Raw genomic sequence first — 13,499 nt, 5'->3', positions numbered from 1 at the left:
TGACGCCATCTATGGGCAGCGCCCCTCCCTTGCCCTGTTCCTTTCCTGTAGAGCCCCAGAGGTCCCCCCCCAATCATAGGGTCTCAAAGCTGGTTACAAGGGCCCACTCTGCGTTTTAGTAACTGCTCAGTTTGTTGAGGACCGACTAAGTGTTAGATCCAGTGCAATGACCAAGTCCCTACACTCAGGAGCTTGAATTCTAGGGGCCAACACAGACAAACAAGATAATTTTAGATAGTGATAAGAGTTCAAAACAACCTGGCGGTGTGATAGAATGGGGAGTGCTCAATGAGAAGGTGAGATGGAACTAAGATCCGAAACAGGTGAAAGCAACAGCTACAGGGCACAGCGTTTAGCGTTGGTGAAGCGCTAGTTGGTGTAAAGGCTTTTGTACGAGGCAGTTTGGCTGGAGCAGAGAGTGGACTAGGTTGTGCCTGGCGGTACTTTCAAAGGAGTTGGGAGAATGGGAAGCCATTAGATTTAGGCAGAACTTCAATGTGACATGATTTCTTATTTTGCTGAGTGGAGAATAAATTATAGGAAGCATGGAAATAGATCCATTCAGAGGCTGGGAGAGGCGAAGACTTGGGCTAGGTAGCTGGTGAGACATAGATGAATTCAGGGTAGGGCTGGATGAGGGAAAAGAAGTCAGGTGGGGTTCCCATCATGGTGCAGCAGAAACGAATCTGACTAGGAACCATGAGGTTGCGGGTTTGATCCTGGCCTCACTCAGTGGGTTAAGGATCTGGCATTGCTGTGAGCTGTGGTGTAGGCCACAGATGCAACTCAGATCCCGAGTTGCTGTGGCTGTGGCATAGGCTGGCAGCTGTAGTTCCCATTAGACCCCTAGCCTGGGAACCTCCGTATGCCATGGGTGTGGCCCTAAAAAGTAAAAAAAAAAAAAAAAAAGAAAAAAAAAAGAAATCAGGGCCTGGAAAAGTGCAGGTGGATGAGTTCTGGTTCCACTTATTGAGATGGGACTGTTGAAAGAGGAACAGGTGCTGGGGGTGGGCCTCAAGAATTCTGTTATGACCATGTTGAGTCTTGAGATACCCATTAAACATCCAACAGAGATGTCAGTTTGGAGGTTGAAGCTAGAAGAGTTATCCATGAACACATAATTGGCATTTAAAGCTTGGATTTTTTTTTTCTTCTGCTGTTCCCATGGCATGTGGAAGTTCCTTGGCCAGGGATCAAACCCATGCCACAGAAGTGACCCAAGCTGCAACACCAGATCCTTAACCAACTGTGCCATGAGGCAACTCTAAAGCCGTGGATCTTGACAGGGCCACCTACAGAGTGGAGGCAGAAAAGAGGAGTGGGCCAAGAGAGCACTGGGGCCCCCAGTATTAAGCAGTCCAGCGAAGGTGCGAAAGCTGTCAAATGATACCAAGATGGTAAAGTGGGAGGAAAAATAAGAGAGTGATGATGTCTTCAAAGACAAGAAAGGGAAAAGTTCAAGAGGAAAGATGTTGATTATCTGGCTTAAATGCTTCTTAGAGGTCAAGGAAATACAGGCAGAGCAATGGCCACTAGGTCTGATACCTTTTTGGTTACTGAAAACTTTGTCAAAAGCAGTGCCTGAGGAGAAGGAGGAAAAGGAGCCTGATGGTGGGTGGAGAGAATGGATGTTCAAGAAGTGGAGGAAAAAGGGGAGTACCTGTTGTGGCTCAGCGGTAACGAACCTGACTAGTATCCATGAGGGCTCAGGTTCGATCCCTGGCCTCGCTCAGTGGGTTAAGGATCTGGCATTGGTGTGGGCTGTGATGTAGGTCGCCGTCGTGGCTTGGATCTTGCATTGCTGTGGCTGTGGTGTAGGCTGGCAGCTGGGGCTCCAATTTGACCCCTAGCCTGGGAACTTCCATATGCTGCAGGTGCAGCCCTAAAAAGAAAAAAAAAAAAAAAAAAAGAAGAAGAAGCAGCAAGCAAGCAAGAGAAAACATGCGACTATGAAAAGGGGCAGAGATAGTGTGGTAGCTGGAAACAAAAATCAGCATCTTGAGAGTTTACAGATGCTAGAACAAATTTCAGTGATGATAAAGAATGATCCAGAAGAGAAGGAGAAATTGAAATTTATTGAAGGCTTATGTAGTGTGTTAAGAGCTTTACAAACATTCATCCTCATAATGTTTTATGGATCAGGCAACTGAGGTTAAATAGCTTGCCCAAGATCATGCAGCTGGAGGTGGCAGAGCTGAGAGGCCAGAATTTTCTGACCCATCATGCCTCACCGCCCCATTGCACAGGCACACAGCCCTGTATACTTAAACACCCGGGATATGCCTTTGCCCCGGCCACAGGGCCCCTGGCACATCGGTTACTCTCATGCTGGGGGAGCAAGACTTTACTGTCCTCCTCCAATGCTGTAAGCAGGGACGTCTCCCTCCACAGCCTGAATACCCACGCAGCACAGGGCAGAAGCTCACCCAGACCAGAGGGGCAGAGGCAAGCTGCAGGAGCCCCTAGAGGTAAGAGGGGAAGATACTTTTGGGGTGCTCAGCAAGTTTCTTTTTGTGTCAGCCAGTGCAAGGGGGTGCTGAGGGCTGCTGGTCCCAACCAGCTGGTGCCTGTGGCCCCAGCATTCATCTGGATCTGGTCAGTGTGTAAGGATGCCCAGGTCAGAGCCCAGTCTCCCGGCTGCCCCCATTGAGGCTGAGGCTTTGGGGGCGGGTACCACGCTCCAGCCTGCGGCCAGACAGGAGGCGCCTCAGGGAGGAGCCGGAGCTCAGGTCACCGCAGCTGCGAAGGTGGAGGCTCTCTCGGCCTGGCCGGCCCCACGGGCTCCGGGGCACCTAGATGGGGCCGCAGGAGACAGCATCAGTATAGCCTGACCTGCGGCTCTGGGCTTTCCTGGGTGTTGTCCCAGCTCCCCTAACTCTACCTGCTTATGCCCATGGGTTCCATTCCCATTGGGGTCCGGGGCCTTCCTGGACATCTGGAGGAAACGAGCGACCAAGCCCCGGCCTGGCCAGCTGCCCTTCAGGTCCCCTAGGGAGTGGGCAGGTGCAGGGCCCGAGGGCAGGGGGACCTTCTGGAAGGTGGGCACAGGGCGCCGTTTCTCGGCTGAGCGGGCACGGAGCAACTTGGGGGAAGGGCAGTGGGCTAGACGGAAGAGGCAGGCTTCAGAGCAGAGCCCTGGAGAGAGAGAGACGAGGAGAGGGGGTGGAATGGGAGGTGGAATGGGAGGTACAGGGAAGGTCAGGCCTCGCTCCCCTCCCCCTGCTCCCTGAGCACCAACCACATGGCGGACCTGTATCTGCAGAGGAAATGGAAGCAGCTTCTTCCTCAAGCACTTTGGTATAAAGGTCCCTGAATTCAGCTGGGGTGGAGAGAGAGAGAAAGGGACTGAGAGGCAGCGCTCAGTAGACACACCTGCCCATCCCACTGCCCTCCTGAGAATGCAAGCTTAGCTCCCACATCCTATTCCCAGCCAAGGGGGCATCTTCTCTGCCCACGTCTTGGTGCAATCCATCAAGAGAGATTAAGGCGCTGCCGTGCACTGCTGCATCCTCCCCAGTACCTGGCACCTAATGAGACTTTCTGTGCCAGTGCTAAGCCCCGGACCTGGCTCTCCTTGGGAACTCCACAGTACCCATGGTGGAGGTACTGCTTTTACACCATTTTACAGGTGACACACTGAGGCCTGGAGAGGGTAGGTAACTAGCCCAAGCTGGGAGCTGGGATTGGGTTCCAGAAACCAAATCCTCTTCCTTGAGCCACAAAGCTAGTGGTGTGTTTCTAGGAGGTGACACAAGATGTGTCCACTGCAGGAGTGGGTCCACCCTTTCTTCCTCCTTGGGGACCTTGACTGTGTCCCAACTCCTGGGGGGCATCACTGGCCCTCTAACTCCCGGTGCCTGCCCTCTCCTGAACCTTGCGGGGACTCACCGGTGTTGCTGGAGGTGGTGATGCCCGGGTCACTGTGGGACCGTGGCAGCAGCAGCGGTGGTGGGGGAGCCGGATGAGGAGGCCGGTGCCCCGGTGGGGTGAGGGAACCTGAGCTATCGCTGAAGCGGCGAGCTGGGGGTCGGGGGGTCGGGGCCGCAGCTGGCCGGCTGCCTCCCCGGGGGACCCGCCGCCTCAGCTCGGGGAAGCAGGGTCCCACCCAGGGTGGCCAGCCTTCCAGCCGGTGGCAGCTTCGGGCAGCTGTGGGGGCACTCAGCGGGGGTGGGGCCTCGGGGGCAGAGCAGGAATAGGAGCGGGCAGCCCTCGGGGGCCGCCGGGGCAAGGGACTGTCCTCAAAAGGGCCCCGCAGGCCGCAGTCCAGGCTGAGGCAGTAGCCGGCGCGGCTGCGCTGAATAGAGCGGAAGAGCACGTAGTCAACGGAGCGCACGGAGCCCTGCAGCTCCAGCAGGCACGAGTCCTCCGACGGGCTGGAACCCCCGGGGAGGTCACCGATGGCTGACAGCACCAGAGACCCGCTGTCCATGGACACTGTGGGTGGCAGGGGCTGCCAGGTAGTACCAGCCTGGCCAGGCCCAGGCTGGTCCTCTTTGCTCAGGCCCCGCCTCTTGGGGGCCATCCTGCCTCCCGTGTTATCTCAGAGGAGACAGATCAGTCCGAGATTCCCAGAAGCCTTGGCCCTTGCTTAGCTCTCCATCACCAACTCAGCCTCGTCTCTCCCCTCTCTGACCCACCCAGCGCTGCCAGCCTAGGCATCCCAGCCCTTGTCTGCCATCGGCACCGTCTGCTCACCATCTACAATGGAGGCCACCCGCTCACAGATACAGGAGCTGTCATGAAGCTGAGGATCAAACAAAGTGGCCTGTGGAAGACACAAGGGTCAAGGGTCCAGCCCTACACACGGATATGGCCACCCCATCGGCTGGACTGTGCTCTGGAGACCTAGATTCCAGTCCAACTTTGTCACTCTGTGGGCCTCAGTCTTCCCAACTGTCAAGTGGAAATAATAGTTCTTACCCCACCCACCTTACCAGGTGCTAGGGCAGATCAAAGATGACAGTGGAGGTGCTAGTGCTATAAAGATCACGAGAACTATTATCATGTTCATCCCCTGAGAGTGACTCCCTCATCTTTTCAGGCTCTGTCCCCAGCTCCCTGGCCTGCACCAAGCCCCGCTCTCACCTGGCTGTCTCCTCGTAGCCCCATGACGGCCTCATAAGAAGGGGGGCAATCAGTAGGGTACAAGGGTACAGGGCTATCCATGGAACCATTGTAGGTGATGCTGGCAAGAAGAGGGAGGGAGTCAAAGCTTGGAAAAGAACTCCTCCTCCACAAAGATCCCTCCCCACCAATCGAGCCTCGGCCCCAGTCCCCTTAGTTCCTCCAACAAGACTCGGCCAGGCCTCACCTCTGTGCATCTGTTTCTGAGCTACAGGTGTACTCTGGGGGATAGTAGGGTGGCGGGGGCACAGGCGGTACAAATTCCTCCAAGTCCAGCATGGTGTGTAGAAGAGGGGCTGGGGGTGAGGACGTGCAGCCCAGAGGCCCCAGAGGGCCTGAGACTGAGCGCTCAGGGGCCAACTGCTGGGGAGCAAGCAGGTCAGCAAACTTGGTTTGTGGGAATACAGTTCCTTGGCTCCCAAACTCCTCTCGAATCTACATTTTCTGACCCCGCCCCCCCCTCAAAGAAGCTCAGTTCTGGCCCCTCCCTTGGCTGAGCCAGTTCCCTCTCTAACCCTGCCCCAACCCAGGACCAACTCCAGTTCTAGCCCTGCCCATCTTCTATAACCAGCATCTCTATCTGTCTCCACCAGAACAACAACCCATTATCCCCGCCCCCATCTAAGACCTTCTGGACTCCGCCCAACTTTTAGTCTCACTCTCCAGTGCCCCTGGACTGGCATCACAGACTTCTCTTGTGCCCTGTCATTCTCCTCTTCATCCCCCGCCCCTTGTACTCCCTAAATATCCCTACAACAGACATGCCTAAAATAGGTGCTCAGAAGCCAGTGTTGGCGCCATCGCTTCTCAAGCCCCCCCAGCACACTCACCCCTGCCCCCATCCTACCTCTTGGCCTTGACCCCTGGCTCCTCAACTTACCGTGTGCACAAGGTCCAGGGAGAAGATTTGGATGCAGCAGACAATAGCAGACAGGGTACAGATTATGGCAGCGCAAACGGTGAGCCCACAGACGCTAAAGAGCAAGTTCTGGGAAAGGAAAGAGAGAGGAAGAATATGACAGGAGCCTGGGGTTCGGTAAATCTCACCTATTCAGGGCCTGGGAGGATTCCGGGGCGGGGGTGCAAGGGTGAGAATCAGGACGGGCGGGGGTGGAAGGGGAAGGAATGGTGGGGGTGCGCGCTCACCTTGAGGGCTCCTCGGGCTTCATCACAGGTGGAGTTAGGGGCAACTTTCAGTTCCTGCCCTGACTCTGGACAGGGCCGGAGGAGAGGAACAGTGGGGCAGCACACACAGACCTTTCCTTCCTGAGTGGAAGTGGGGAGGGCGAGGCAGCCCGAATCAGGGCAAACCCAGGTGTCCCGCACGCCTCCCACAACCAGTGCTCTCGGGCTGTGCCGCCTCAAATCTCACCAAGGAGCAGTCTCGGAAGTCTCGGGCTAGCTGAGCGTTTTTACAGGAGAGAACAGAGCCGGCCATGCTGAGCATGACACAGAGCACCGAGAGCAAGGAGAAGAAGGAGATCTGAGGGAAAGAGGGCACAGACTGAGGGCTGGGACCCCAGGAGTATCCTTTACCGCAGATGGAGTCACCCTCCCTCACAGACATGGTGCCTGGCCAGTGTGAAGGGGGAAGTCAGTTCCCTTCTCGAGGGCATAAACGGTATCCCCTCAGGTGATGGGCACCTGCCTCCCAGTGGGCACCAGACCTTGGCACCTACCACTAGAGTGAACGGCCGCTTCCAGGACACAATGCCAACCACCCCGGAAAACGCCAGCTGGGGACAGAGTGGGCACAGATTCAGTTTGGCATGGGAGGCCCCCGGTGAGCCCCCTGCCACAGGGTGCACCCAGCATCTTAAGGAGGAAGAGGACCAGGAGAGGGAGAAGAGACCAGGATTTGGACGGGCAGCTGGTCAGTGGCGGGGTGGGGCCCGAGGAGCATCCCCCACCCAACTGTGCACCCAACTCACCGAGAATCCAGCCCAAGACGGGCAGGACCTCTTGACGCTCTCGGTGGTGGTGACGGAGGAGGCCACCATGCTGAAGGTGACCACCAGGATGCCCAGGAGCACCTGAGCCAGCCCCAGCGTGAGCAGGGCCTGCAGCCAGGGCCGGTGGAGGCGGAGGTGGGTAAGGCCCCGGGTGCTGGGCCGGCTAGTCAGGGAGCGGCTGGAATCACTAGGCGAGGGCATCATGCTTGCCGCTTGGTTGCCTGCGCCTCGCTCGACCCCCCCTGGCGCTTGGGAGCATCTCAGAGGCGCCCCAGGCCCCGTCCTTCTTCCTCCCCACTCCCCTCGCTCTAGAGCCCACCCCCTGACTGGGTCCCCTGGGGCATGCCCCAGGGACTCCAGCTGGGGGGGGCGCCAAGGGAGGGGCGTCACGGAGGAGCCGCGGAGCGCTCCCTCCCCACCACGGGAACTGGACGGGCACCGTGCCCGGCACAGCAATGAGGACGCGGGGGCACCGGCTCATCGCATCTCCCTAGGGAAGAGGGCCGGTCCGGGAGTGAGGAGAGGGCGGCGGTCCGGAACCCAGGGAAGGGTGGGGAAAGGCGAGAAGGATGAGAAAGAAGTCTAGAGAGGAGGGTCGGGTCGGCGTGGGGCGACTCTAGAGGCGCGGTCGGTCTGCCCTCAGAGTGTCCAGTGGGATCCGAGGCCGCCTGGTGGGGAGAGGCTGCGGCGTCGCTGTCTCCTGGGTCGCCAGCCCGGCTCCCCTCCCCACCACGCTCCCGCTATCCCAGCTCGGGCTGCAGCAGGTCCGGGACTGGAGGCGGGGGATGGGGATGGGATGGTGCGGGGAGCAGGGGCGTGGTGCGAAGGCCGGCGCAATGCACCCCGGGAGTTGTAGTCTAGGCGGGAGACTCTGTGTAGGGGGAGGGCCGGAGCGGACAGCAGGGCAAGGGGCCAGCCGGAGCGGCTGGTGGGATGAACAGCTCCGGCCCCTGCCTCTCCTCATAGTGAGGCCCGAGCTAACAACGCTTTCGGCACTTAAGCCCCACCCAGCTTCTCAGGCCCCTGGGCCCGCTGTGTTCCCAGCAGAGGTAGCGGCTCTTTCCCTGCCCCTAATGGAGAGGGGTGGGGAGCTGCGCTGCTTGGCAGCTCCTCGATTCCACGCCCAACCGTGGACTTCCCTCCCTCTTCCTGCGCCAGCCAGCGGGCTCTGCTGCCCCGCCCTCGACGCACTGAGGCCAGGGCCCACCCTCCCTCTGGAGTCCACATTTGGCTTCCACTCCAGTCCCCTCCACTTTCTTTCCCATAAGGCCTAGTTCCCATTAAAATTCCAGAAACAGGGATTTGTGTTCCAGTTCCACTTTCTTTTTATTTAAATAACCGAAGCAACAGCCTTGGCACAGCAGAGGGAAGCTGGGTTGGGGTGTGTAGAGGTGGCAGCAGTGTGGCCTGATTTGGCGGGTGGGAGGGAAGCAGTGACTGGGTCACAGGGGGCTCTCGACACCCTTAAGTCAGGTTCAGCAGTCATGGCTGTGAGACTGGGGGCACTAGAGCGGAGACATCAAGTAGTGAAGTCTCACAAAGTCCCAGAGACCTCAGGGATGGGGGCTAGGTCAGCTCCCTCAAGTGGCAGGGCCAGAGCATCCCAGTCAGGGGTCACGGGGCCCGGAAGGCATTTTCGGCAGCTCCAGCGGCTGCATTGGCAGCTGCAGTTCGCACCGCAGGGTTGGAGAAGACACCGGCAGCAAATTCTTGCTGGGCCTTCTGAAAGCTGGCACCCGTGCGGCGATACAAGGAGTGGATCTGCAAGTAAAAGGCACAGCCTTTACAGCATGTTCTGGCCCCTGTTACCCCGCCCCATCTAACACCATCACCACCTCTCACCAGCCTGCAGCTCTAGCTCTTCCTTCTTGGCTCTCTCCCAACACAACACCCCCCTCTACTCTTAACAGGTCCATTAGCTGAGAACCCCATCCATCGTCCATCGGCCTGGCCCTCCCCAGCTGCTCCTGAATGTTCCACCCAGGCCCCTAGGGACATGTGATCTCGCTCTTCTGGCCCCATCTACAGTTCCTCACCCGCTTTAGCATCACAATTCCCAGCACAGCGATGCCAGTGAAGAACAGGGCGACCAGCAGCATAAGCACAGCTACAGCCGCGTTGGTGTTCACCAACATCAAAGCGGAGATCCAGCCACTGCAAGGAGGGGAAAGTATGTGGAAGTGAAGAGGGGCTGCTCACAGCGGCTCTCTGTCCTCCCGGCTTCTGGGCTGGTTATGTCGCAAACATGTCCTGTTCCCACCCAACCCACCAGGGGGCTGTTTCCCTGTCAGTCTGGCTGCTTTCGGCACACCACAATCCCAAACTACATCTACTCTCTTCATAGTTGAATCTCAGCTTCTGAATCATTTCCTACCTCTCCAAGCTCTTCCAGACATCCTCACTTTCAAGAGAACTTTCTGTTGAGGATTCTCCCTTGTCAACCGCGCTTACATATACCTCCTCCAAGAAGCCTTCCCAGATGGACTGCATGCATCCATCTTTCCCTTAATCTATGCCTGTCGAGTTCCGTCTGGGGTCTCTCTATCCTGGCATCCTTGTCTCTCTCATTAAACCAGCAGCTCCGGAGGATAAAAACCACGTTTCCTTTTTCTGAACAACTCCTATGCCAGTACTCAGTGCTGATTAGGCCTAGAGGAGTGGGAGGAAGGGGTGAGGGCGGCTGGCAGCCTCACAGACCTGAACCCCCAACCTGGGATGCCAATGGCCTGCAGAACATATAGGACATCCTGGACGAAGAAAATGAAGAAGAAAACGAAGAAATTGAATGAACTGTCACTCCTGCAAGGAGAAAGAATGGGGAAGGTAGGAGAAGAATTAAGGCTGGAGGAGCAGAATGGGACCCATCCAAGCCCCCTCCCTGCCATCATCCCCACTCCCCCTTCTTACCGGAAGGCCTTATACATGGGACGGTACCAGCAGACGAAGGAGCAGGGAGTGAACAGGAGGATCCAGAGGATTGAGAGCCCGAAGCCTGAGCCAGTGTTGGTCTCCACACAGAAGCTAGCCAGGCAGGCGAGGAAATTCAGGAGAAGAGCCAGGGTGCTGCCTGGGGGTCAAAGGGACAGGATGATGGGTCAGTGAAAGGTCCCTCCCAGAGAGGCCCATCCCCCAACTCTTACCAAATGTGGCAGAATGAGGGAAGGCAGGCTGCCTCTGCCTTTACAGAGGTCTCAATGGGCCAGACGGAACTAGCAAATTTCAACCATGTGTGATCCCCTTTGCAAAGACATTTAAAGGATTCAGGATAGGTTGATGCATGAGGACAAAGGGAAAAGGGAGAGAGCAAGAACCTACATTTGCTAGAAGGCTGGAGAGTAAGTTCTAAATACTACAAAAGGAGTAATCAAGGAAGGTTCCCGGAGAAATGAGCCTGAAACTCTACTGCCGAGGAGAGGTGAGGTGTCACTCATTCTGGTGAGTGGGCTCCAGGGCTGGAAAGATGTAGCGGTTACTCCCTGTACTTTTCCTCCAAAAAGGCCTCTCAACTCACACATCCAGAGGTAGTACATCGTGGATACTGTCTTCTGAAATTCTTGGGGGATCTCCATAGAGATGTCCTGGAAGAAGCAGGGCTGAACTGGGCAAAACGAAGGTAGAGGAGGCCAATTGTTCTGTCGAGCTGTACGGCAGAAAGAGAGCAGGACCCCCAAGTGAGACAGAGCCCAACAGATCACGTCCCCTTCCTTCCACCCCTACGTCCTCTCTTCCATTTCCAGTTCGAGGGCTCAAGGAGACAAGGCAAAGGGCAAAAGCAATGCCGAGTGTTTACTATGACTTACAACTGCTAACCACTGTGCCAAGCGCTATGAATAGATGACTTTAGCCCTCATAACAATCCTGTCAAACAGGTACAAACATCATTCTTATTTTACAGGGAAGGAAACTGAGGCACTTAAGATTAACTAACTTGCCTAAGAGCTCACCCTTAAATAAGCTTTAGCTCCCCAAGTCAAACTCAGCTCCTGCGCCCATGCTCTGAGATCCTTTTTCGAGGCTTAAAAGCTGTCAGATGCCCTTCCTGATCCTACCAAGGATCCACTTACTAGCTGTGCCCCCCAGGGCAGCATGCTGCAGCTCTCGCTCCCTCCGGTCCAACTCCTCTGCCTTCCGGTTGAGCTCCTCCTGCTTCTTTAGCAGTTCAGCTGTGGCTGCTGCAGCTGAAGCCTGCCCAGCAGGAGCAGAGGGGGATATGAATCCTGAACCCCAGGGCTGGCCCCTCTCCCCAACCCTTACCCACACAGCCCCTTTACCTGGGTGCTGTAGGAACCATAGTTCTTGGGTTCTGTGGGGCTGAGCTTTCTCGAGGACTGCAAGGGGGCGGCTGAGGGTGGTGCAACTGGAACAGGGGCAGGAGCCTCATAGCTTGGTGGTGGCTGTTGAGTTTGGAAAAGACCTTAGCAATCATCTAGTCCCTCATAACACAGGAATCTAGAGTCTGCTTGAATATCTCTAGACCTAGAACTCATTACCTAAGGCAGCAGCTCCCCCCGCCCCCCGTTGTTAGAAAGCTAGTTCTTGCATTTATATCAGAGGACTGTGATGTGAGGGGTGATGAGGGCTACTATGACCTGGAGTCGCATCTAGTTCCTCAGCCAGAACTCAAAGCATTCATCTACTGGACCTACCTCCTTAAAATGGACCTAAGCGATGCAGCTCGGATCCTCTGTTGGCTGTGGCTCTGGCATAGGCTGGCGGCTACAGCTCCGATTAGACCCCTAGCCTGGGAACCTCCATATGCCGTGGGAGCGGCCAAAGAAATGGCAAAAAGACAAAAAAAACAAAACAAAACAAAACAAAAAAACTGCCCTGAGCTGCTGCAGTGACAACACCAGATCCTTAACCTGCTGCAGCTGCAGCACGGGAGAGCTCCAGCTACCTCCTTAACTTCTGAAAACTCTTAGCATTTTCCATTCCCACGAGATAAACAGGTCTAGTCACTTTCGTTTCTTGCTTTCGAATTGTACACCTAAGCATAGATCGTTTTCTCCTCAACTCCAAACAGCCCCATCCCTTTTCATCTCTAAAGAAGCCTCCCTAGACAGAGCCTTGGTTCAGGCACTAAGAGACTCCAGGTTCTTTCTCCCAGGACCGATATTTAGAGCTCAAACCACATGGATCTTTGGTCTTGGTGTCTTTAGAAGGTTCAGACATCCCATGGAAGACTGGCTTCTCAGGGAGCTAAGATCACCCTGCTTCTTCCTTCCTTCGCGTGCAAACAAGTCCACTGTACCCCAACAGAGTGGACTTGTTGGCATACCCTAATCTTCCTGGCCCTCCTGTGCTCTTCAGAATCTCACCTCCCGGGTCTCAAAAGGGTTGTAGACGTCAAGCGTGGCATACTGCGGGCTGGGTCGGTGCTGGATCACAGCTGGGTCCTGTGGGCAGAGATCTGGGGCTCAGCTGGCACCTGGTGCCTCTGGAGGAACTCACAGGAGCCTCTTCTCAATTGCCTGTGGCTGCAAGGACTGCAGCTTGGAGGCCACGTTGTTGTCCCAGTATCTGCTCCCAATCCTTCACCCCACACTGCCAGTACCAGCTCCTTATCGGGGGCAGGGCCCGCCCCCCAGGTGCTCACTGATCGTCACTCCCACGTGGCGGCCCTTGCTCAGATCAAATGTCAAGAATGGGAATACAAGTTAGCCCGACCCTCTAGAACCGAGAAGTCCCCCAGGATGCCCCAAGGAGGCCGGCGCAAGTCACCTGAAAGGGGTTGTCAAGCTCGCCGGGCTCGGCGAAGGGGTTTCCACCATCTCTGCTTTGAGCCATGTTTGCAACCGCGGCCCGGGCCGCCCCCTGCCCTCCACGCCCCTGCCGCGGCAGTGGCGGCGGCCGTGGCTCTCAAGAGCTCCCTCCGCTCCGCTCCTCTCGGTCCGCCCCGCTTCTCTGTGCACGGATTGGCTGTACCGACCGGAAGGGTCACAAGGATCCCCGCAGCAGCCGCGAGTTGCGCCTGCGTCTCGGCTAAAAGCAAAGAAGGAAGTGCCCCACGTGACAACTCTCGTTGCCGGTAGCCAAGTACCGCCCCTACGTCATGTGACGTCCCTCAACTAATGAACTACACCTCCCAGCGGGCCTAGCGTCAGAACCTGAGTCTATCCTAGCCTTGGGAGAGTTGCGACGGGAGACCTACCCGCCGGTGGTGGTGGAGGTGGCGGCGGCCGCCTGCCAGGAGCTCTATTGAGTAAGTTTTAAATCTGGATTTCTGGCTCTATCCTGGGGCCCGGCCTAACAGCTATAGTAATCGGAACTTCTTTCCCAACTCGTCATTCCAGATCAAAGTGCTTCATTAGCCCTTCATTCTAACCAAGAAATCTTACCTTACTCATTACTACTCTCCTGAGACAGACTGGGCAGATAAACTGGCAGCCTATGATTAATGTCGCAGGGTAAGATGGGACTCCC

At 56.5% G+C, this 13,499-nt stretch overlaps 2 protein-coding genes across 3 annotated transcripts; both read right to left on the bottom strand.

Moving 5' to 3' along the window:
• FAM189B (family with sequence similarity 189 member B) lies at nucleotides 2,056-7,891 on the bottom strand. 2 transcript variants are annotated; one of them, XM_021089719.1, is made up of 12 exons: nucleotides 7,056-7,891; nucleotides 6,804-6,860; nucleotides 6,497-6,607; nucleotides 6,271-6,390; nucleotides 6,005-6,112; nucleotides 5,312-5,487; nucleotides 5,086-5,185; nucleotides 4,696-4,765; nucleotides 3,889-4,434; nucleotides 3,251-3,319; nucleotides 2,882-3,135; nucleotides 2,056-2,792 (listed from the first exon to the last, which is right to left on the bottom strand). In XM_021089719.1, exons 1-12 carry the CDS (start codon nucleotides 7,278-7,280, stop codon nucleotides 2,619-2,621), a joined length of 2,010 nt encoding a protein of 669 aa, XP_020945378.1. In that variant the 5' UTR covers nucleotides 7,281-7,891; the 3' UTR covers nucleotides 2,056-2,618. The 2 variants fall into 2 exon arrangements, with proteins under 2 accessions (XP_020945378.1, XP_020945379.1); XM_021089720.1 differs by having other exon boundaries at nucleotides 5,312-5,484.
• Nucleotides 8,378-13,080, bottom strand: SCAMP3 (secretory carrier membrane protein 3). The gene is made up of 9 exons (NM_001185169.1): nucleotides 12,798-13,080; nucleotides 12,395-12,472; nucleotides 11,348-11,470; nucleotides 11,141-11,261; nucleotides 10,588-10,716; nucleotides 9,984-10,143; nucleotides 9,774-9,875; nucleotides 9,113-9,230; nucleotides 8,378-8,837 (listed from the first exon to the last, which is right to left on the bottom strand). The coding sequence occupies exons 1-9, from the start codon at nucleotides 12,861-12,863 to the stop codon at nucleotides 8,691-8,693; spliced, it is 1,044 nt and encodes a 347-aa protein (NP_001172098.1). The 5' UTR covers nucleotides 12,864-13,080; the 3' UTR covers nucleotides 8,378-8,690.

Source organism: Sus scrofa, chromosome 4, assembly GCF_000003025.6.
Source record: "Sus scrofa isolate TJ Tabasco breed Duroc chromosome 4, Sscrofa11.1, whole genome shotgun sequence".
In the NCBI taxonomy this organism is placed as follows: Eukaryota; Metazoa; Chordata; class Mammalia; order Artiodactyla; family Suidae; genus Sus; species Sus scrofa.
The sequence above is the reverse complement of the archived record's forward strand: the minus strand, read 5'-3'. Positions and strand labels throughout refer to the sequence as shown.

What these genes read in the sequence shown, in the direction of transcription:
- SCAMP3 (NM_001185169.1), bottom strand. Translation starts at nt 12,863, where the DNA reads ATGGCTCAAAGCAGAGATGGTGGAAACCCCTTCGCCGAGCCCGGCGAG. An exon ending in ATGGTTCCTACAGCACCCAG is followed by an intron (nt 11,262 to 11,347) that starts GTAAAGGGGCTG and finishes CCTGCTGGGCAG; the next exon opens with GCTTCAGCTGCAGCAGCCAC. An exon ending in GAATTGTGATGCTAAAGCGG is followed by an intron (nt 8,838 to 9,112) that starts GTGAGGAACTGT and finishes TTTTACTTGCAG; the next exon opens with ATCCACTCCTTGTATCGCCG.
- FAM189B (XM_021089719.1), bottom strand. Translation starts at nt 7,280, where the DNA reads ATGATGCCCTCGCCTAGTGATTCCAGCCGCTCCCTGACTAGCCGGCCC. An exon ending in AGCGGCCGTTCACTCTAGTG is followed by an intron (nt 6,608 to 6,803) that starts GTAGGTGCCAAG and finishes TCTTTCCCTCAG; the next exon opens with ATCTCCTTCTTCTCCTTGCT. An exon ending in CCCTGGACCTTGTGCACACG is followed by an intron (nt 5,488 to 6,004) that starts GTAAGTTGAGGA and finishes CTTGCTCCCCAG; the next exon opens with CAGTTGGCCCCTGAGCGCTC.